The sequence below is a fragment of the Chrysoperla carnea genome, chromosome X (assembly GCF_905475395.1).
Source record: "Chrysoperla carnea chromosome X, inChrCarn1.1, whole genome shotgun sequence".
Lineage (NCBI taxonomy): Eukaryota > Metazoa > Arthropoda > Insecta > Neuroptera > Chrysopidae > Chrysoperla > Chrysoperla carnea.
In genome coordinates this window covers 24,895,524-24,919,431 of record NC_058342.1, presented here as the reverse complement: position 1 = coordinate 24,919,431, position 23,908 = coordinate 24,895,524, and the positions used below count along the sequence as shown (strand labels likewise).

Here is a 23,908-nt window from a genome sequence, read left to right as displayed (position 1 = left end):
GATTGACAGTAGAATTAACTCCACCGTCTAAACCGTGACAAATGGGACGAAAAACGCAGATGGGAACATACTATTCGAAGCTTAGTAAGCCCGTTTAAGAGTTGGTATTTCATTTATTCAAATTTGCAGAGAAATTCGTTTAAAGCAAAATATAGTTGGTAAACGACCTTCATAAAAATCAATTGATTTGTACGATAACGTTTTTCATTCCTGCGAGAAAATTTTCGTAAATTTTAGAGAACAATGGAAAATTTAATTTTAAAAACTTTTTATTCGAGTAATTTTTTTAGTTTGAGTTATACTAAACAAGATGTAAGGTATTTTCACAAAATTGGAAAATCGGGATCATGGTTTTATATATTCTTCTTAAAATTTATAACCCATTTTCCAATTTTTAACATAATACAAGCATTTCAAATGAAAATCCCCCAAAAATTTGTAACCCAGGACTGTATTATTGAATATATAACCATATAAAAACTGCGACGAAACGGTGGGAACATGTAAAACTAGCGTGTAACTTTAATTTGAGCCATACTGTAAAAAAAAAAATTATAATTGCATAGGGGGGAGGAATTATTATTTTTTAATTAGGATTAATAGCATAGTCAAAAAAACTAATTATAAGGTTTTTTGTTTTTTTTTTAAGCTAAAATTTTTATGCATTTATTGCACATTCTTTTTTTTAAATATTTTTGTATTTTTTTTTACATTTAATTAAAACACATTTAAAGAGAGATTGTGAGAAAGAGATAGAAGGACAATTGATGAGGGTGATTATTAAGTTTGTTTTAAACTCATAGCTTAAAATAGGTTTTTTAACAATTTTTTTTCTACTAAAAGCTAAATAATATGATCTAATAGCGGATACGGTTTGTGCCGGATACTTAACAAGATCGAAGATACTTACGATCATTCCGAAAACTGATAACGAAAATATATCAAATTGTTTTGTTATTAGTTTCGCAATAATATCGTTAAGTTTCGGGAACCATTCTGGTACCCAGAAAAAACCGAATACGTTATTTAAAAAAAAAAACTTTTATATAAAAATTTTTTTTGTGATCATTTTGATTTAGCAAATTTTTATTTAACTATTTTGTTTTTAGCCATCTTGTTTTTGTTTTTTGTTATAAATAATAAAAGTTCAAAGGTAGAATACTTCAATTTGTTTTTTATTGAATTTTTTATAATGGAATTTGTTTTTTTTGTTTGTTTGTTGTAAAATTTATTTATTTTTTAATTCCATTACTTAAAATACTTGGTTTTGTACAACTTTTTGGATTATGTCTGCAAAGAAAATAAAAATACGTTACTAAAAATTAAAAAAATTAAGCTCAAAATTTTTAAGAGATTCTTGAATTATAAATGCAGTGGAAACTTTGTTACGTGGGACATGGATAAGTGAGAAACCTCCATAACTGAAACTCATGCTGAAGTCCCAACAATTTGGCACTAAATTACCATTGTTAGTGGGACGAAGCAAATCTCTATATCTGGGATTGTTCTTTCGATTTTATTGTCATAGTTACCTCAATAACTGAGACAACGAGTGAATTTTACATGAATTAATCTCTCAGAACTGAGATAACATCGTTTTGTTTATTTGTTTACTTATTCGTATTCTACCCGCAAATTCCGCACTTAACTAATTTTGAGAATCAATGACCTTCAGTTTTAGTTTTGCTTTACTATCATACGGATGTTTGTTTGAAAAATGCCAAAATAAAGGCTTAAATTCAAATTGTCACATTAAATTCGACACAGACTTCATCGCGGGGCCTTCCACTTTCATAAACAGGTATTAACTTCAGTTTTTCACGTACTGATAACGATTTCAGCCTTCGTTTCGGCCTTTTTCAAATAAACATCTGTATGATAGTAAAGCAAAACTAAAACTTGAGGCTCACAATTAGTTAAGTGCGGAATTTGTTGGTAGAATAAGAATAAGTAAGTAAACAAACAAATAAAACGATGTTATCTCACGTTCTCAGTTACAGAGGTTAATGCATATAAAATTACCTCGCTGTCTCAATTATAGAGGTGACTATGACAATTATGTCGAAAGAACGAATAGAGGTTTGGTTCGTCCCACTAACAGAGGTAATTCAGTTAAATTGTTAGGACCTCAGCATCAGTTCCAGTTATGGAGGTTTCTCACTTATCCAAGTTCCACTGTATTATATGCCGGACAGGAAAAAAGTATTAAATTACAGGGGAAAAATTTTTTAAAGTGAAATAATAATGAAAAAATACTGGTACGTACCCATCCACCATTCCGTTTTGAGTATCTTTTTTATTTTCTAATTGAATTTTATTATCCAATCCCATTTCTGAAAGAACTCGTAAAGCTGATAAAGCAGCTTGATCATGTGATTCATCTGTACTATCACCAGCACCGTGACATACCTAAAACAATTTATACAAATTTATTTTTTATAATGGTTCAAAAAATTTGAAACTTGCGGAGCAAATGAATGTAAATTTGGTATGGGTATTGGCACACAGGGACATTCCAGGAAATTTTGAAGGCGAGGAGCTTGCTGGAAACGCTAGAATTTCCATTTGCGCACTGCAAGCTGCTCCTTAAAGAAGATATCTTAATAAAGGGCAAGCTTGAATGGAGAAAGGAATGTACTTGTGGTACTGCAAGACAAATATGGTCTGAGTATAATTTTAGTCATTCCGAAGATCTTATAAAGCTCCTATTAGCAAAATTGTTGCGGCTATTACAGAGTACTGGTTAGGCGGCAGTAGGAGCTGCCACAGTATGTAGGATGAAAAAATCATATCTCATCCTCTCTGTCACTCTCTGGAGATGGACTCACTTGAGCCAGCCTTTCTTTGACGACTATTCTGACCTTAAGTTCGTTGACTTAAAAGCACTCCTACTGTTCTTTAAATTCATAATAATTCGAATCGGTTTAAGATGTTCTGGATTATTCTAGAAACTTGAAGAGTGATATAGAAAGCTCTAAATTTAGAAAATTGTTAGAAAAGCGAAGCAGATGTTTGCAGCTAGTAAAAAATAACCTTGTTATTTAAAATTTTCTTCTTTCTTTTATCAGCCTTAAACATGAATTTATTTTTAAATTGCCTTAAAGGTTAAGTTAGAAGTCAATTTTAAGGCTAAAAACATTTTTTCCTCTTCATTTTCAGCAGCTTTTCCCAGAAACATAAAAATCTAGAGGTCATCAAACGGATTTATATCCATTGACCTTCGATACCCATTCATAAGTCTACAGTTTCGTAGAAAATAATACTAAAGAAAATAATAATAAAATATAGTTTACCTGTGGCGGATCTGTCGATAACGACAATAGCGTAAGAAATTCTTCGTGATTGGCTTTTGGAAAATCAGAAAATTGTACTTGGAAATTCAATAATTTGGATAAATACAATAATTGCTGTTTCGGTCTAAACACTTGTGTGGATGATGTCTTCGTCATCTGTGACTGATCACCACCTTGTGACATGATTTTTGTATTGTGGCCAGCTTTGGCTAGGGCATCCGCAGTTGGTGAATTACCAGCTTTTAAGAATTCTTTGGCAATTGTTGCTGTTGTTTGTATATTCACACCGGATTTAGCTGCCGAGAATGTGTTGTTTGATTGATCACCCATTAATAATAGACCTGGCACCAATTGTCGTCCACTTGTACCACCTTGTGGTTGACTCTCAGTTTTATCCTCCAAAAATGTTACTTTACGTTGTTTCTCTTGAATCTCTTGTTGTTGTGTGTTTATTGCCGGTTTTACATTTACTACAATCATTTTTAAACAGTTTTTTTTAAAGAAACCTTCCAAAAAAAACTTGCATACAAGTTTCGAAAGCTACGTGAACGAGTAGTGTTCGATTAGTCGAATCAAATGAAAAAAGGTATCTTTTAAGGTTCTTCTAATGACATAAGAGAGAATGCGATATCGATTATTTCGGAGCATTTCCGCAATTTACATATATTTATGTATATTCTCTGAAAATTTCAAGTTGATTTCATCATCTCCGAGAAATATTCACGAAAATAAACGCATCAAAAAAAAAAAAATGAGCGGGTGTTTTTTTATTATAGCCAAGTTGTTGTAAGAGTGCTTCAGTTGCAGCACGCTTAGCTAATTTCTTATTTGTACCTGTTCCAGAAGTAGTACTAAGAGTTTTTTCTGGTCAGAAAAACTTTGCAAATATACAATGGCTACAAGAGTTAATTTTAATATTCCCCCGATTTTCCAATATATTTTATCATACTTTTCCCAAATTTTTTAGGATTCTATGCCGAATCATCCTTGTAAATTTCATTCCGGCCATTAAATCTTCGAAATTTTACTCACCGGTCATTTAATCCAAGGGTTTCTAACTTTAGATAGCAAATCCTCTTTTACTAAGCGGATAAAAAATTTAGCAATTATTAAGGGGGTGGTTATTTTTAACATCTACCCAAAAAGATATATTAATGGCGACAGAAAAGTGAGTTTACGAACGTACTACCTTAAAGCGAAAATGATTTTTGGTAATTACCATTTGTTTTATCAATATTTTGAGCTGGTGTTTGTTGATTATAGCCAAGTTGTTGTAAGAGTGCTTCAGCTGCAGCACGTTTAGCTAATTTCTTGTTAGTACCAGTTCCAGTAGCTGAATGTTGCCCAACAGTTACTTCCATAACAAATTCACGTCGTCTGGCAGCACCACGTTCTTCTAATAAATTATAAACTGGTTCCTTTTCTTTTTTAGCTTGTTGGATTTGTATCAGTCGTGATATTGGATTGATTTCTTCAGTATAATCGGGTTCGTTCTGTCCCTACAATTGTTAGCCAATTCATAATTCTTAAACAAACATTTTTTTTTATTCATTACTTGGGGAAAATGAAATCTATAGGTCTCATAGAGCTCAATCGAAAAAAAAACTCGCAAGCCAGAACAAACATTACCGGTAAAATTATTTTCTATCGAGAAATATTGTAATGTCTCGGACAAACTAAACCACATCAAAGAAAAACGATGCTATAATAAATTCTGTATGATTTTCATTGAAAGACGGGTGGACATTTCATGACCCACAGAAAAATTAGTCTCTTGCTATGAAAATTTTCGTACATAAAAAACTTGTTTGACACCGTTTTCAGAACAATATTCTCAAATTTTCGTTCGTTCTGAAATAAGATTTCAGATATTTATCGATTTATAACCAATGACCATTTCGTCATTGGTTATAATGGTCGAGATGCAGGAATTTTCTAAATATTTTCAAAAACGTCTAGGTTAGGTAAGTTTACAATACCCTCAAGAAAAATTATCGAAAGTTTGATATCTTCTTCAACTGAAGCCTTTGAAAAAATTTGTTTGCCTGAGCCCCATAAAAAATGAAGCAATACAATTTTTGTTTTATTGCTATGAATTATATTCAATTTTTAAGCAGAAAAAGATATGTGTGTTTCCTCGTGCACACGGAATGATAGTCAGGTCCCTATTTTCTGCTGGTCAGCCTGTGGGGCTGTCGAGCTAAGATATCATTTCCTCCACACTCTCACTTATGGCCAGCAAAGACACTTGCGCACTCTATTTTTATAATATCTCTGATGCACAATTTCTAAAAAACCGCGAAAACAGAGGATTGAAATATTAGATTGGCTGAATTGTAATTTTTGACTCTTCTGACTCAACCCCTATTTTAGTGAACAACTCTGTATTCCCAATTCCAGGATAAAACGAATTTATAATGCACCTTTAACCCGTTTCCATTTTCGACTTTCGAAAATATGACTAAAAACTATAATTTCGTGTGCACGAGGTGGGACGTTAAAAATAAAAAAAAAATTATACATAAAATTGGATACAAACTTGGAACACTTTGATTAAACTGCGTGTCTTCTTCTTTGGAACGGCTGGTTTGCGTTTTAAACGTGACATACTGAACATATGGGTAGGCGATAATGGTGGTAATTTTTTTAATTCATCCAACATTTTTTCAGCGGCTCGTTTTTTCGATATTTTCTTACCGTTACCCTCACCTTCAGTGACCATATCACCCACTGTACATGTTGTCACAAATACTTTCATGTGTGGTAAACCTTTTTCACTTTGTACCTCGAATGAAACATTTAAATTACGTTTTAATGCAATCTCGTGTACAAGTGATATTGGTGATTTCAATTCGTAATTTATATCTTCGGCATTCGTTGATTGATTTCCTAATTGTAGTAACAATTTTTTTTAAATTAATTTTTACAACTAGCATTTTCCTAAAATATATTAGCAACATGAAAACTAGATTAGTTCAAAAACTTTTCCTCAAGTTTATTTTATCCACAAGAAAAAGTGACGCGCTTAGAAAAATTCAAATTTTTTAAAAGGATTCCGCATAAATCAAATGCAAAAAGTCTTTCGGTCATACTGTTATTCTTAAAAAAAAAAAAAAAAAGCTCTTCTTAACATGCTTAGCACCGGGTCACTTTGGCGTTAAAAAGAATGAAGCACCGGACTCGTTGGAACGATATAGGTCGTCTCAAACCCTCTAACCACAGCTAGGCCATTTGACTGTACTCGCCTGAAACTCAAGAGTACAATTGAGAAGGGGCATGTTATTTGCATCTACAGAAATAGGCTCCATAAATCCTGGACGAAATCCCGACGGAGAAGCTATTAGCTTTCTGTCTGGCGTCTGGTTTCGAAAGAATCTTATAGCCTCATCCGCTTAAAATAGCATCTTTTATCCGGACACGTCTTGTCTTCGGGTGACAGGTTGTTCGCAAGGAGGGCACGAAAACCCCTTGGTCTAGGTTCTAGGGACCCATTTGCGGTAGCTTAAGCCAACTCAATCAATGAGTTGGATTGGTTTCTTGAGCTAACTCAATAATTTTGCTCAGTATAAAAACACATCTAGTTTTCATGTTAAAATCTGGTTTTCAGTGCCACAATTTTGCATAATGGCACAATAATCCTGTAAGATTATTTTTGTAGGAAAAATTGAATGATTTCTTTTGAAAATCCATGCAAATAATTAGAAAAATTCACAAAGCTTACCCAATGTATTTAGTTTTGAAAAATTAAAAAATAAAATTTTGTTTTTAAATAATAATATCGATTGTAGTGAGAAAAAAAGAAAGGGAATGAGCTAGAATTATGAACCAATTTTCGTTTATCCAGTTCATGAAAATGTTTTTATGCTATCACCCGATTGTCCCAAGAGACTAGTTATATTTTATGTGCACGCATTTTAGCTTCCCTTTTTTTACATTTGATTATACAGGATGGGAGAAAAGTAAAATCTTTCGACAAAAAAAAAGGTTAAAAATATTAAACCTTTGGTAATTTTTTAATAAAGTCTTTAAGATCATGACTTTTCAAATAAAAAATTGATCCAAGCTCTCTTTGAATGTAGAATAATTTGAAAAACTTGTACTAACTCCAAATCGAGTACTAAAATTGGGAGCAAATGCGTTCAAAAATCATGGTTTATTTTCATTCAACTGGACTGATGAAAAACGATTGTAATTTACGGTCTTTATCCATTCTTTTAATTTTGGAAATTCAATATTTTCTGAGAAGTAATTCATTGAATTTGTGTCCGTCACCTTTTTTTTAGAACATGCCAAATGTTTTGTCCAAAATTTCGAATAATCTAATTCGTGCAGATTTAAAAGTTTTTGTCTGGAAGGAAAGCTTCATACTTTATTCCGATATTGTTTCTTATTCGATATTCGAGGTAGCAAATAGATTTCATCTATCGTATAGTTTATCAAGATAAGGGAACATCCATAAATAAGTGAGCTCAAAAGGCGGGGGAGTGGGGGAGAGTTCAAGAAAATCTCTCTACTTTGGGGGGGGGGGAGGGGATCTACATTGAAAAAAAAATTCTCACGTAATTTATGAATTTCCCCTAAAATAGAATAGTGACAATAATAGTGCGGCAAGGTACACTGGGATCCTTGGCGTTTCAAGATTCTAATCGAAGATTGTGTATGAATTTTTCGATGAAATAAATCGTCTTGTACTAAAACAACACCTCTGATTCCCCTAGCAGCCTCAAATCAAAGACAACCCACCTTGATAGTTGAAATTTTGCCAATCAACTTTAAATGTTTTCAAAAGACTGATGCGTTCGAGTAGAAGATAGAAATCCTATAGTTTTAGGTGCTAGGAACCCGATTGCCATGCCGGTACTCCTTTTATCGTTAAAAACACCTTCAATGCTGCTGACTGTTCTCATGCCTTTCTGGCTGCTCGAAATCGAAAGAAATTTAATTCTAAAATTTCCGTTACTATTGATTAAGATTGTGCGATAATTTCAATGCTAATATTTTCGCGGGCCTCGGTGAGGACTTTGGGTAGCCTTTATTTCGAGAATGTGATTAATCAAAATTTTGGACAATAAGTGTAGTTAAGCGTTAAGTTAAAGATTTTCTCACAAAGTAAGAAAAATGAGAAACAATAAAAATTTTTAATCTGGAAAAAAAATTATAAACTAAAATTAAAAAAAAAAAAAATGATTAAAAAAATATAATTAATATAAAAAATGATGAATATGTACACGATAGATTTCCTAAAACCCAAAAAAAATAGCTTCCATAGCGAAGAAAAATCAATACTTAAAATATAATATAAATACCGTTTTCAGTGGCACCATTTACTGGGAATGTGCTTTGATCTGCTGGTGCTGAATCTGGTAACGGAAGATGACGGAGTTCTTGTAAAGCACGTGACGCAGCATCGTGGCGAGCAGCTTGCGCAGTGGGTCCTTCACCAGTATAACCTCGAGGGCCAACACGTAGGGTCACAGTAAATGTATCACCAGGATTACCAGGGCCATGCCAACCATGTGGCTTACCATACCCGGCATACCCTTGGTATCGCTGAAAAAAATATTTTATTATTTTCAAATTGTACAATTTTTTTTATGTGGAATTTTTTGTGTATTTTCAAAATTATTTTCAATGTGAATGAAGTAAAATTGTTTGAAAATTATATTTACCCCTGCATTTCCTGGATGCTAATGTGAAAATCGACGACAGACAGTTAAATATGTTATAATAAAATTTAAAAAGACAAACCCTACTACAAAATGTTTTTAAAAGATGTCTAGTTAGTATTAAGGGCTTCCACGCGTTGGGCAGTGTAATTACACAGATCCGAATTAACTGCCTAGAGAACCCGCAACGGTTAGAGGCCCTACGAGCGAGCGCACAAAAGAAATTGAAAATGTTTCTTAGAGAAAATATTTGATTGAAAAATTTGGATCCTCAATGAGAAATAGGTGTAAGTGCTTTTTTTCAACACATGCTGTCATCAGTTGATAAAATACTTCAAACTTACAAAACAGAACCTGTTTGTATCGAGTAATAGAACTAACAATATAGATGCGTTACGTTACATGAGCGTCGTCGAAGAGAGGCAGACAGGAGCAGCTGTCCCCTCTAGAGAAGAACCTACGAATTTGTTAACCAAAAATGTTCTCCCAAAAGTTGATTCCTTTAACCCTCTTAATATTATCGAATGGGTTAAGCATGAAATTAGAATCAATGAAGCTACCTACAAATTTTCAACTGACCATCTTTTATAGTTTTTGAGAAAAAGGAAACTAAAGGGAAAATTCCTATTCTCCATAAATCAATTTGCCCCCCTATTTGCCATCAGCTGGCTACGCCCTTGTTATGTTACATAAAATTCGAATAATTTACTCTATCCAAAAATTAAAAGCATTTTGTAAGTAGGATATGATTTGAAAAAAAATGACGTGAACGCAAAACTACAAAAGATAAAGAAAATAAACAAACCTGGTTATCGAAATGGCCATGGTAATGACCCCGTCCATTGTATCTGCGCGTATCGTAGTTGAATCGATTTCCTTGTTGATTGTATATGTTACCACGATGATAGCCGGGATTGTAACCATTAACTGGAGGGCCGATATAAGGTGATTGGTTAAGTTCGACGAGATATACAGTCGGTTCGCCTCGTTTCATAGCGAGAGCGTTTAATTCGACTGTCGGCGTTAAGTGGCCGCCAGGACCATTCTTACCTCCCAATCGTAAATTACGGGATGTCTTCGGTGGTGGATGTTTCAACTTGGTTAGTAATAGAGCTTCTTTGGCAGCTGCATGTTGAGCTTTCTTAATGCTGTTGCCCTCGGCCTCGTATTCCTCAGTGCCTAGCTTTAAGCTGACTGTGAAACGTTTCTTATGAGCAGGTCCCTAAATCAAATATCATGATCATTTTTCTTTTTTATATGTTGGTAATTCAAATATTTTAGAATTTCTGGATCTATCTAAATAGAAATATCGACGAAGTATCAACTGTTCCATTTTCGATGTTATTTTTGAATTTGCTGCCCATTTTGTTCTTCTGTATTAAAATGTTCTGTATTTTGACATGTGGCAACTAAGAACATTCCGGTTAACGAAAATGTCAAAATATTTGATTCCTGACCTTAATTGTTAGTCTAGAACTCTAGATCTTGCAATTTAACGCATGTAGACTTTTTTCTTTGCAGATATTTGAAGGTAAAAGTCTACGCTAAATGACAAATGACATTCTAGTATAAAATACCAAAATGGCGACATACTTAAAAATAACTTCAAAAATGTAATACCCCTGGTGGAAAAAATATATGAAGAAAGAATAAGTCCTAGAAACTCTGAAAGTCTTAGGAACTCTGAATTTCTAAACATTTTTGGACTGTCTAATTCAGACTGAATAAATCTGAATAACTCTGAATTAGACAGTCCAAAAACGTTTAGAAATTCAGGGCTATTTAGAGTTCCTAATACTTTTTCAGAATTTCTAAGACTATTTAAGTTGTATTCTTTTTTCAAATATTTTTTCCACCAGGCACTTTATATTTATCTTTTTTAATCCAAATAAAGGGATTTCTAAAAATTTATTATTTTGCCATGAAGCCGAGACTGTGATCTCGAAACAATTGTCACAAATAAATGATTTTTACGAAAAATTCAAAAATGGTATGGTAAATTCTTTACCATCCGGAAGCTACTATTTTCCCATCTAGGAATTATGTTCGTATATCCTTAAAAATTTTTTAAAATATATCACTTATGATTATTTTTTTACGAACTTGACATGTAAGGTTAGTTCTTGGTGTTTACTTTTTAACAAAATGTCTCCTAATTTAATTTAAAAAATTTGTTGTAGAATACTGTACCTTCAGTGCCGTAACTATAGAACCTAATATAAATATTATCAAAGATAATAAATGAAAACTCCAGGATATTTCGAATTAAATTTTAATTTTTTCTCAATTTTCTATATTAATTTTTTTATTATATAAATACGTATTTCGATACTGATGATGACTACAAGGTACAGTAGAACGCCGATTATCCGAATTAATTGGGACCGGGGTCGCTTCGGATAATCGGACATAGACTGACAATAAAGAAAAACGAACCGTCGCACATAGAATAAACTATTAATTAAAAACTATGTATGTAATTCAATGCTATTGAGTTGATGAAAACTGATTCGGATAATTGGCGCTCTACTGTAGTTGAAATACTTATTTATATAATACAAAAATTGGGGAAAGCTCGAAATTTTAATACAGGACCTAAGCCTCCCTAACAAATTAAAAAACAACTATTTCGTAAAGTTTTTTAAATTTAAAGTTTCGGCGCGTTAATAGATCACCCATTTTCAATTATTCACAATGTACTCGAAAATGATATACGGAAAAAAATAGATTCAGGAAAACATGGACCAAGAAAAAATTGACACGAACCAAATAGACCAATAATAAAATGACAGATTCATCAGCGATCACGACAATTTCTCACAATGGACAGACAATATTCGCTACAAGAATAAACTTCATCTCATTAAGGGCATGGCCAACCTGTGGATCAGTGAGTGAATGAAATTACAGGGTTAACCAAAAAGCCACAAAACCCGCAGACCAGTGCTAACTCGATCCCATTAAAGGCATGACATATCCGTGGATCAGTGAGTGAACGCAATCATAGGGTTAACCAATAAAAAAAAATCCGCATACCCGGGCTAACTCGACCTCGTTAATGAGCATGGCCAACCCGTGGATAATGTTCGAATAAATTTGCCATACGAATTAAAATATTAAAATTAATAACATTAATAGCACCTATATTTATTTAGTCTTTTTTTCTGAGATTTTTGATTTTTTCTCCGTTTTTTTTTAATTTTTTTATTTTTATTTCTGTTTTTTCCGCTTAGCCATCCATCAAGCAAGAGAAAGAGAAGTCATCGAAAGGTTTCAGCTCTTAGAAAATTCGTTAGGAAAGCGCTTTTTTCTGCGGCGACATGACTCAAGATTCAAATTGAAAGCATTTTTTGCCCAAAAATTTTCCCAAATACCAACTGTAATGATTAGAAAAAATTTGAATTTGATCGGTCATAGTTATCAGCTGTGCTTTGACCATAATGGCCAACAATCTGGACTTTTTCTGATAAATCGCTGGTTTCTACATTTGTTAACATTATTTAGAATTTTGAAATGTTTCTATATCATAATAATTGTGAGTTACAATTGTAAAAAAAAGGTAGTAAATGAAAACATACCGATTCCCCTGTAAGTCGATACTGATGTTGGATTTTATTGAAACGGGCCAGCTCATTTATCAAACACATGGGTGTCTTCTCTTTAATGTTAGCCAAGCTACTAGAAGCAGGGGCGCTTGAGGAGTTGTCGGCCGTGGCGGTAGGTGCTGAATTTAATGTATTAGTTGTTCCGGACGGTAAGCTGCTGCTAGCACCACTGCCCATCGTAGTGTTGTGCTGTTGTTGCTGATTCTGATTATTATTCACAATGTTCTGTTGCTGATTTGATGATTGTTGATTTACAGTTGTGTTTGTTAACGTATTCGTTTGTTTTGAATTATCAACTTGATTATTCTCCATATCTAGTTGAACTTGTTGTTGGGGCTGTTGACTGTGCATAACCTGCTGGGGCGTTTGCGATTGTTGCACAGTTTGAGCCTGTTGTTGATGTACAGATTGTGTCATTGCTTGTAATGGCACCGATGGCATTGTTACAATTACGCCTGTGTACCAAATATAATAATTTCTTTTGTAAATAAACTTTTATTCTTCTTCGGGTCTATAGAATACCATAAGTGGTATCGCAGTCAAAATTATTACAATACCGAAATATCGTTACCGTAAATCTTCAATAACTCCCCGAGAAATAATTTTTTTATTAAATTCTATATATTTTTTGGAAACGAGTATTACCCTGCCACATTCCTTCCGAATTCCCTTTGATAAAGTAGATTTCAGGACATTTCCACATAAAAATGAGGAGGATTTCAAAAGAATTGGTCCCCTATTTTTACCCGACTGAGCAACGCAAAGTAGTGGTAATGTGTTCATCAGTCTATGTCTGTTCCTATGTGACACACTACGAGGCCAAACGCTTCGGCCGATTTCGATGATTTTTACATCAATCGATTTATCTTAACCTTGCGAGTGCTACTGAAGATATGGCAATAATAAAAATTCAATATGGCGACCACCAGACGCAATATCTGCATCGTAGCTCCTAAACGAATGAACCTATTTTGATTTTGTTTGTTTGAAAGGTAATTTAATCATGAGTGTTCTTAGCTATGCTTTAAGAAGGTCGGTTTGGTTTGCGGAGAGCTACAAGGTAAACACTTCATTTGTTGGGGGTTTTTTAATTTTTGTAAATTTCACTTGTAAATTGACTGGGATAATGCTTATGAGATTCTATACCCCACCTGTATTTGTTTTAAATAAAAATTAGTGATTTAGTCAAATTTGCAAAAACACACATTCAATCATCCATCTTAAAATTAAAAAAGAAAGTTTATATTTATAATAACAACCTTAAGAATTTAACTACAACCTTAAGAATTTAACTTACAAAACCATAGTTAGTCCTAAAGTTTTTCCACATACCATAATTACATCATCAATTTTTTCTAACTATTTCAAAATTGCCACAAAAATCGATTGGCTTAAAATAATTTCAAAATTCCGAATTATTTCCTATTGTAAAAAATATTTAGTTTCTCAGAATGAGCACTTAAGAAAGACATATCATTTAAAACTTTCATGTCTTTTAGGTCATTTTTTCACAATCTGCATATTTTTGGTTAAGTTATTGAAAAAAAAAAAAAAAAAAAAATCGGAAGGTAAGAAAAATCGGTTTTTAAAACGAAAAAGCATTTTAATAATAATAGAGGGCGTTAGCACTAACAAAGAAAAAACTATAACTGTGATTGAAGTCAAATCCGATGGGAACTTTATGAAAAATCACTGTTTAATCGCGATCAAATTTTCGCCATTTATTTTGCTCGGCTTGTATCTCTGTGCCAATGGTAATTGAGTATCCTAAGACAATTTTTAAAAAAATGCAGCCTTTTTTTCGTTAAGAATGTACGAGCGTCAGGGTAATTTTAAAAGGCTTAATTTTTTTTAAATATGAAGTTGGACTAAGTCTTAATCAATCCTGATAATTTTAGGAGGGGTTGTCCGATATATTTAATATTGGATTATGGTAAACCGGTAGATGGATGATATGTTTTTATTTCTCCAAAATTAGTTGGTGGAAGTTATTAAGAAGAAAAGGTTATCCTGAAGTTGCTGAAAAATTATTCTAAAGAGTGATTACGGCGCCAATCTTTTACTTTTGTAACCATGATATGGAAAACGATGCTTCTATCAATGGTTTTGTAAAAAAATTAAATCTTAAAGGCTTTCATTTTATTTTAATAAATTAATTTCCCGATAACCTGAAAAATTAAATTATGATCGTATGAATTTTTCGATAAGAGTGGGTAAAATGCTGAAAATCAAGAAAATTTTTTTAATTACAAACAATTTTTTATTTTATAATACAAAATATTGTGAATAATTCATTAATAAATATGGCTGATATCTTAAAAAGTCACAACAGGAGTTAACATAAAGCCAACAACTTTTTGCTTCTTGTTTCAAGTTTGGAAATCAAAAAATTGAAAGCTTCACTCTGATACAAATTTTTGATTATCAATTTCGAAAGAAAGTTTTTTTCTTACAGAAGAATAGCATGCCAATTTCCATGCTTTTTGGTCGTGACAATTTCCATGATTTTTGAATTTAGTCAGTTCGCTATAACTATAAACCATTCTGAAATCAATTTTCTGATGAGACAGAACCGACTTTATCGTTGCAGATTAGCCAAAATCCAACCCCCCCCCCCGCAACTATCATTGCGGACGATCTCATGTCGATTATAATTTTTTGGAATACCTATCGAACAGTTTAAATTTGAGACAGACGCTACACCTTTAGCACTATTTTGAAGCCGTGGCGTATTCAAGTTAACGAGATGAAATCCGTTCAAGTAGCGTTCACTTTGAGAAAAGAAACGTGTCCAGCTGTTATAATGAACGGTGTCAGTTTTCCACAGTCAAATGAAGTCAAATTTCTAGGTATACACCTTGATAGAAGACTTACTTGGCGTAAACACATCTGGTCGAAAAGAAAACAGCTAAACTTGAAATTTTCTAATTTATACTGGCTCTTGGATCAAAATTCTAAGCTATCATTGAACAATAAAGTGTTAGTGTATAAAACAATACTTAAACCTGTGTGGACCTATGGCATTCAGCTATGGGGATGTGCTAGCAATAGTAATATCGAAATCCTGCAAAGATTCCAATCAAAAGTGTTGCGAACAATTAGTGATTCCCCGTGGTATGTACGTAATGACGATATTCACCGAAGTCTCGAAGTGACCACAGTGCGTGAAGAAATTGTACGTTTCAATGATAGATACCTGACACGCATTGAGCAGCATCCAAACTCTGAAGTGATCAAACTCTTGGACAAGTGTGACAGTGTGAACAGACTAAACAGACAAAACGTGCTAGATTTAAAATTTAGGTTTTAACAATCATTGTGAACAGACTAAACAGACAAAATGTGCTAGATTTAAAATTTAGTTTTATTTAACATTATCACTAGATTAAGGCTATTCATATAGTTAGTTTAAGCATATTAAGGTGATCACCAGTGGGTAGATTACCGTTCAAGTTAACCTTTTAGTCACTAGATCTATTTATAGTTCTTTTAAGAACTGATAATAGAAAATAGGAATTATACACAAAAAAAAAAATTGAAGCCAAAGCCCCTCGCCTTAAAAATGGAACTTCTTAAATTTTCGTTCGTAAATTACTAAAATTAAAATACAATTAAATTTACATTAATTATTCTAAATTACAAAAATAATAATAGTAATTATAAATTATATTAATTACTTACATTTAAAATTTATTGAAAAAATTTTATTGGAGACATTTCCATGAAATGAATTTTTTACGAATGCTTAACTATTTTCTTGCCAACAAATAACAATTCAACAAAACACAAACGAATTTTTTTTGAGCGGGAATTTCAAACATATTTTTAAGTGCGATAAAAATAACTGATTTTCTCAAAAGTGTTTATTCAATTATTAGACGAATCATTTTAGACGAAAAAAGTGTCAAATGAAGAATTTTTTTGTACCTCCACATAAGAAACTAATTTTTTTGGCCATTACTATGGGCCAAATAGGCTAATTTCTATGATCCATTTTTGAGATGATTTTTGAAAAAGAGAGAGATGGTTTTTGGAGTCGCTGATCAGGATTCCGTTTAAAATTTGGATATACTCTCCCCATCTTGGGATAATTCAACCCCCAGGTCGCCCAACTACTGAATCGTGACCAGCTACCCCAAGAACCCCTGGGTGTACTTTTCTGGTCCATTTTGTTGAATATTTACGGAATATTGCTGTGTTGGATCACTTAAAGGTGAATTACCCCAGGACTGGGGGTGCATATCCACATTTGTAACTACAGAATCGTAATCAGCGACCTCAAAAACTCCCGAGTATACTTTTTTGCTCCATTTTGTTTGTTGAATAGCTACAGAATATTGCCGTGTTGGGCCAGCGGGGGTTGAACTACTCCAGGGGGGGGGGAGAGTATTCCACATTCTAACTACGGAATCGTGATCCAAAAAACTTTCGAGTTACTTTTTTGATTCATTTTGTTGAATATTTACAGAATTACCCAAGAGAGGGAGAGTGTTTCGAAATTCTGTCATCGGAATAGTGATCAGCGAACTCGAAAACCTCTGAGTATACGTTTCTGACCCATTTTTTTTGAATATCCTATAGCTTTATCGGCTTAAAATAGTATCTCTTACCCGGAGACATTTCGCCTTTGGGTGTTTTTAATGAGAGCACAGAGAAAGTCTAGATGCTTGGGACCCATTGTTCCCGAACTTATCTGAAATGGTATAATATCATCTTGATCGATTTTAGCCGATTCAATGATCGGGGCTGGTCATCTCAACTGGTTTCATAACATTTAATATTTAGGCAACCTAATTATCGGGTGTTCTGAAACTATTGATTTATCACGCTTCTAATGAAAAGTTTAATGTAGGCGTATTTCCAAGCGACCTGCGATTGTTACATTATTTGACCAAATTTTCATCGATTATTTAATATTTCGCCGTTTCAAACGAAATAATATTTCAAAAAAAATGAATACTTACCATTAAAACTCAAAATAAAAACTTAAAAACAAGAAAAGAGAAAATCTGAAAATAAATGGAAAATAAGAAAATAAAAAATACGGTAAACAATCGCGACGTAATTTTTGCTAATTTGACTTTTCGAGAATAAGCGATCTCCAAAGTAGTTGGTAGGTACCTTCAATACAATTTAATTCTCCAAAAATTTTTTGTAGATCAGCTTTAGATAATGTTGCTAGATCCATGGCTTTTACCGTGCTCATCAAAATTACAGAAAGAAAAATGATGTTTAATAACGAACACCTTGGTTTTCCACTAAACTTTTTTCGCACTCTAGATAAATCTTTTCGTAAAAAAATAAAAAATTTTTGCATACTCATTTCTTTATTTATTTTTTTTTTGCAGTATTTTTTGGTTATAGATAAAATTAGTTTAATTTGCTCCATACATTCAAGAATTTAAAACATGCACACAAAAGAATTGCCCACACAAATCAGAACGATCTAAAAAAAACTCAATGGTTTATCATTTGGAAAATTAGTCTAAAGATCCAAATAGTAAAAGACCAATCTTAAATAGTAAAAGTAAACTAAATATCTAAAAAGAAAAAATTAATGCATCTTTGAAATTTTCCAAGATTTTTTTATTTAATTTTGTTGTACTATAATTCATCTGGCATGGTAAAGAAATTTTAACCCACGTGAGATCCACATGTCTCAATTCGAAGTCGACGAAAAATGATTTTTCTCGATTTTCTCTTTAAATATTAATTGTAACGAAAATTAACGAAATATTTGACATTGAATGAACAGGGAGAATCGTGAAAATTCATTTTTCGTTATCTAACCCAGAAACTCTAGTTTCAATAAAGCCCTAGCCATTTTAATTAGTTGCGAAAATTGCCGATCTTTTGCTATCCTTTAAAAAATGTAACAGAAATATACATGCAAAAAGGGCGGTAAGTTGAGAAATATTCGAAATTCATCCAATTTTCAAAACGATAAACCAAAATATAGTAAATGCAAATTTCGAATTTAGAAATTTTCTATTCGGTATTTTTAGGTTTTTGAAAATGTTTTTTCTTTATATTTTTGGAAACATTTCGTTCTGATTTGCCATTGTTAGTTCAAACGCAAGGATTGAGACTTAGAAGAATTTATTCGGCATGAAGAAAGATTAGGTTTATGCAAAAAAAAAATAGGGGGACAATATTACCTCGAACGACTTACACACAAAAATTGATAATTTCGCATGACAGACAAACAATTCAAAATATAATATGCACTTTTTCGTTGCCCGATTTCGGCATCAAGATTTAAAAAATTTCACTTGCTGCCAAAATATCATGCTCGAAGACGTCTAGGCGAAGAGATTAAGCCCCGAAAAACCGCTCTATGGCTATGGCCCTCGACCAAGAGGATAGTTTTTACGAAAAGGTGTCTTTTTTCGAAAAAAATTCTATATTTCGAAAAATTTTCAAAATTTTTTGCTAAAGAAAACACTGAAGCACCTACGAATCCAAATTGGACTTACCAGACGTCAATCGGTAGGTTTTTTTACGACCTAGAACTTTTTGTACATAGAACGATAACTTTTTTTTAATCGGAACGTTTTGTTAAAGAAAAATATCGTAGAAAAATCATTTAATGATTATTTTTGGAACAGAAACATTTTTACCATTATATCCAAGTTTTCATTCGGATTTTATACTCAAAATTCTCTCCAATAGCGAAATTACCAATTTTTTCTGTTTAATATCGTCGATCGAGTTTTTCGATTCTCTTTTTAAAAAGAACAGTTCAACTAAATAAATAATGCAAATAATTAAACAGAACCCATTGGTCCGGAAAATATTCCCCTCTTTTTGGGGCATATGAGTAAAAAAAAAAACAAACAAAAAAAACATATAAAGGAGCTCGAATTTTTTTAAAACTATGGATTAAGGCAGTTTTGATCATGCTGATCAAAAGTTCTTATGTGCTCAACACTCCAAAACCCTTTCCTTCCGAGCTATGGCCCTTTAAAGATTATACCTACATGAAGGGCTCGGAATGGAAGATTTTTTGAGGATTGAGTCCATAAGAACTTTTGATCAGCATAATCAATACTACCTGTAATTTAGGTAGCCTCCTTTCGAATTTAGCAATATTTTGTTTGAGAGATACAAAATAGTGTCAGATTCTAATTCGTATGAAATTTTTCGCCATAATTCGAAAACCTTTAAAATGCACTTTTATTCACTTGAAACAACAATTTTCATCTCAAAACCAAAGCATTTTTAACTTGTTTTTCTAATTAGATCTTAAAGCTGCCCCTTATCATATTTTTTTGCAATAGTTTTCCAAACCTTTTAGCCCCTTTTGGTTAATATTTTACCTAATTTAACTCTTTTACTTCGAAATATTTAACTACGACCCAAAAAATGTTACATATTGTTAATAGCGACTAAAATTTATAAAAAGTTTTCTTGAAATTTCAAAGAGCACTCTATTTAAATACACGCACAAAAAAATTGGGTTGCTTTTCGATACTTATCGAGAAAAATTCGTACATCTTCGAGAAATGAGACGTCCCGAGATTTAAACCTTAATTACACTAATAGACCAAAATTGCAAGTAAGAGAAATTGCCAGATCCCGTCATTTTAATAATTTAAAACCTCTATAAGTGAGAAACAGGAACCTCTATAAGAGAGAGTCGTTTTCCCTCTTTCCCTTCATGGCTTGAAACTGGACTTGGATAAGCGAGAAAACTCTACAAGAATAATTGCTAGGTCTCGTAATTTTGATTCTCTAAAAGTGAAAAACAGGAACCTCTATAAGAGAAAGCCGTTTTCCCTCTTTCCCTTCATGGCTTAAAACTGGACCTGGATAAGCGAGAAAACTTTTCAAGAAAGAATAATTGCTAGGTCCAGTCTTTTTGGTGCTCTAAAACCTCTAAAAGAGAGAAACAGGAACTTTTATAAGAGAAATTCGTTTGCCCTGTTTGCTTTCTTGGCCTGAAATTGGAGTTGGATAAGCTAAGACTGGACTGGGCCAAGAAAATTTTACAAGTAAGAATAATCCAAGTCAAGTTACATATCCAAAACTTCGATTGAAAATCCTTCTCCATCTAATGTAAATTTTCGCTAAAACGATCACGTATTCGCATTAAAAATTTTCATTCAATTAATATTCGAAAAACGGCCTCTTTTTATTCACTTCTGATAAATATCGAAACAATGACTCAATTTTTTTGTTCACGAGTATAAATTCACAAATCTAAACTTTCTAATTTAAGTTTAAAAAAGAATTAAAAAAATTCAAATACAAGAAAAAAAAACAATCATAAAAATTTACTACAAAGTAACAAATAAATTTTGAATATTTAAAAATTTTCTTTAAACAATTTAAAATCAATTCCATACACTCAGAAAATCACATTTACTTTGTTAACAGAAAAACATTGTTAATTTCACCGAATTTTCATTTTTATACGGTGAAATTAACAATATTTAAAAATAAAAACCGTTTATCCCAAAAGAAATAGAGTGATATGATGAAAATTAAATTTACCAGGTGGAGGTACAGGAGATGCTCCTGCCACGCCAAGCATAATCGGAGGATGCCCTCGTTGCTGATTTTGCAATAGACGATGTGTTTGTTGACCCATCCTATAAAGCAAAAATAGATATTAATTACCCGACTGCGAGACGAAAATTAGTGGTTATGCGTTTATCAATCAATGTATGTATAGAGACCAAACGCGTGAACCGATTTTGATGATTCTTACGTCAATCGCTTTATCTTAAGTTTTTGGGTGTCACTTAAGACATGGCAGTAATGAAAATTCAATATGGCGTCAACCAGGTGCCATATTGGGAAACAGAAAGAAATTAAATTCGACTAAATAATTCGAAAAGTATGTCGGGTAGACTTATGCCGGAGCCTATAGACAATGAAATTTGACGCGGTTTTTTATTTTTTTTTTAGTCTTCGTAAACTAACTTGGCACCCCTTGTAGGGCCCTTCTTCTACAGATTAATCTTTTTCTCTTTTGACCTTCCTCAGAGAGCCCCTACCCAATGCGGGGCCCCTAGACAATTGTCTACTCCGCCTCATGGTTAATCCAACACTGAAGTTTCGTATTAATTTTCTATAATTTTAAAATGATATTTACCTATTTGGGTCTCCCCTTTGCAGTTGGGACTGGGGTATCGGATGATGATGGTGCATCATATTTATTTGGATCCGTTAATAAAACAACCTCCTGAAAACCAAAATATATATATTAAACTTCGAACTTTCTAAATTAAAATTTTTTACAAATATTCTTATAAAAGGATTGAATTTTTTTGTTGAATTGATGGTAAACGAGGGCACGCATATTTGCTTTTGAGCAAATATTCATGGCCAACCACGCAAGAGTTCTTATAAAAGACTTCAAGGAAAAAAGCCAGAGCGTTTCTAACTAGGGACAAATCATTTAAGGATACTAAATAATAAATAAAATGTAAGAGGGGTACCGCAAATGAGCCCCTAGCACCTGGACTAAGGGGTGCCCTCCTAGAGAAGAAGACTCACAGCTTCTCCAAGCTTTCAAACCCAAACATTCTGAATCTGAGGCCCGTAAGATTTCTGTAAATAGCATGTACGGAGGTTTCATCGTCATTCATACAGACTCTACAAGTGAAATCACCAGATCTCTAGAACGACCCCATCACTTGAGATGTTCTGATCTCCACTCAAATGAAATAAATGAAGTTTCATCCAGAAATATCCTCAAGTTTATTAAAGCTGTAGGGCTTCTGAAGCACCTTTGAAACGAAGGACGTACATCCAACTGGTCTTACAAAAGACTTCAAAGACTTACTCCTAACTCAAATCTATCTAACTACTCATCTAGTGTTCTCGATACCAGATATTTGAAATCGAGGTTATTGTACAATTTGGAAATGTTAAATAAAATAGCAGATTTTTGTATTATATCGAAAATTTCGGTTAATTTTACGCCAAAACGTAATTTAAATGTACCATACCCCAAAAATTATGTTACGAACCAACTTCAACTTCTTCGACAATTTGAAGACAAAATGAATTTTTTTTTAAATTGCATGTATTAAATAAACTTAGACCAACAGGGGAAAGTTGACGTCGGTTGAAGTTCATTGTTTGAATTAGGAGTATTTTCTTAAAAATACTCCTATTTTAAATATCGATATCAGGAAAAATAAACGAGATACCGCACATTTTGATTCATTCTCAACTATCATTTTAAAAACAAAGCTCTACGTTTTAAATTCCCACTAATTTTACTCGAAAAATAAATGAAACCATCAAAAATTCTTATTGAAACAAAATCTGAAACATCTTAATTTCCAAAAACGAATTCCGTAATTTACTATTATCTAATAAATTAACGTGTTTCCACGAAAATAGTTTCGTCATATAACAATAACCATAGATCGATTCGAAAATAATCAACGGTTACAAATTTCTAAGAATTCATTACAATAACACTTTTAAAATTACTTATTAAAATCACGTTTCCATGGCTAAAAAATTAGTGAAATCGTTGTTTTATAAGATATCCGGTGTTTTCAAAACATATTTTCTAACATAAAAGAAAAACTAATGAACATTTGGTGTAAAGAATTATTCTAGCCGGTGTTTAATTACCGGTTAATTAATAATTCAGAATTTTTGAATTAATTTTTTTAAGACTTTTTTAATAAAATAATATGTATACATACAGTTTACCGGTGTTGTAAAAATTTTTTTTAATTAGTCGTAATTATTTTATTTATATTTAATGACACATGAACTACACATATACAATAATTGATTTTTGAAGCATATTTTCTCCAAAAAAAAAACTTTCTCTACGTTAAAACTTACACAAATAGAATTTTACAACAACAAAAAAAACCAATATGAGACATTCGTTTCTTTCCTTTTTTTTAGGGGGACACAATAATCGGTAAAATTTTACCATACAAAAACCAAACGCACCTTTTGCTTAAATACAATTCGAATTTAAAAAAAATGTTCTATTTCAATTCAAAAAACTTCAATTTTCTTGCGATTATCACAATTGATATTTGTAATGAAATAGAATTATTTTTGTTAAATATTTATACAGCACTTTGACACTTAATTAACTTGGCAAACAGTAAAGAAAAAAATTATGTGTTCATCTAATGTGCGGCCATGTTCTTTTGAATACTGTAATGAATACTGAGACATCTATATATTTACAAGGGGAATGACTTAAACATTCATTTGTTTTATTGAATAGAGATAAATATATATGATGTAGGTATGAAAACAAATACGGCAATATGTCTAAAATTTAGACATTTGCCACATTTTTTGTTTCTCCTCTTGTACGAGCACCTTTCTGTTTCTCTTCATGTACGAGCAC

General features: G+C 32.4%; 1 protein-coding gene across 3 annotated transcripts; it reads right to left on the bottom strand.

Annotated features, from left to right (window-relative positions):
* Positions 1–1,153: 1,153 nt before the first annotated feature.
* Positions 1,154–23,706, bottom strand: LOC123302488 (double-stranded RNA-binding protein Staufen homolog 2). 3 transcript variants are annotated; one of them, XM_044885428.1, is made up of 14 exons: positions 23,497–23,706; positions 21,665–21,754; positions 21,061–21,158; positions 17,686–17,850; positions 12,538–13,019; positions 10,010–10,181; positions 9,765–9,886; positions 8,963–8,980; positions 8,600–8,843; positions 5,833–6,182; positions 4,513–4,792; positions 3,294–3,763; positions 2,267–2,409; positions 1,154–1,290 (listed from the first exon to the last, which is right to left on the bottom strand). In XM_044885428.1, exons 2-14 carry the CDS (start codon positions 21,721–21,723, stop codon positions 1,233–1,235), a joined length of 2,661 nt encoding a protein of 886 aa, XP_044741363.1. In that variant the 5' UTR covers positions 21,724–21,754; positions 23,497–23,706; the 3' UTR covers positions 1,154–1,232. The 3 variants fall into 3 exon arrangements, with proteins under 3 accessions (XP_044741363.1, XP_044741364.1, XP_044741365.1); XM_044885429.1 differs by having other exon boundaries at positions 4,513–4,786; XM_044885430.1 differs by lacking the exon at positions 8,963–8,980.
* Positions 23,707–23,908: the final 202 nt, after the last annotated feature.

Excerpts from the sequence above, each read along its gene's own strand:
- LOC123302488 (XM_044885428.1), bottom strand. The coding sequence starts at position 21,723 with ATGATGCACCATCATCATCCGATACCCCAGTCCCAACTGCAAAGGGGA. Across the intron at positions 3,764-4,512 it reads AAATATTGATAAAACAAATG|TAAATGTAAAACCGGCAATA; the intron begins GTAATTACCAAA and ends AAATGATTGTAG. Across the intron at positions 1,291-2,266 it reads CAAAACGGAATGGTGGATGG|ACATAATCCAAAAAGTTGTA; the intron begins GTACGTACCAGT and ends TTTTCTTTGCAG.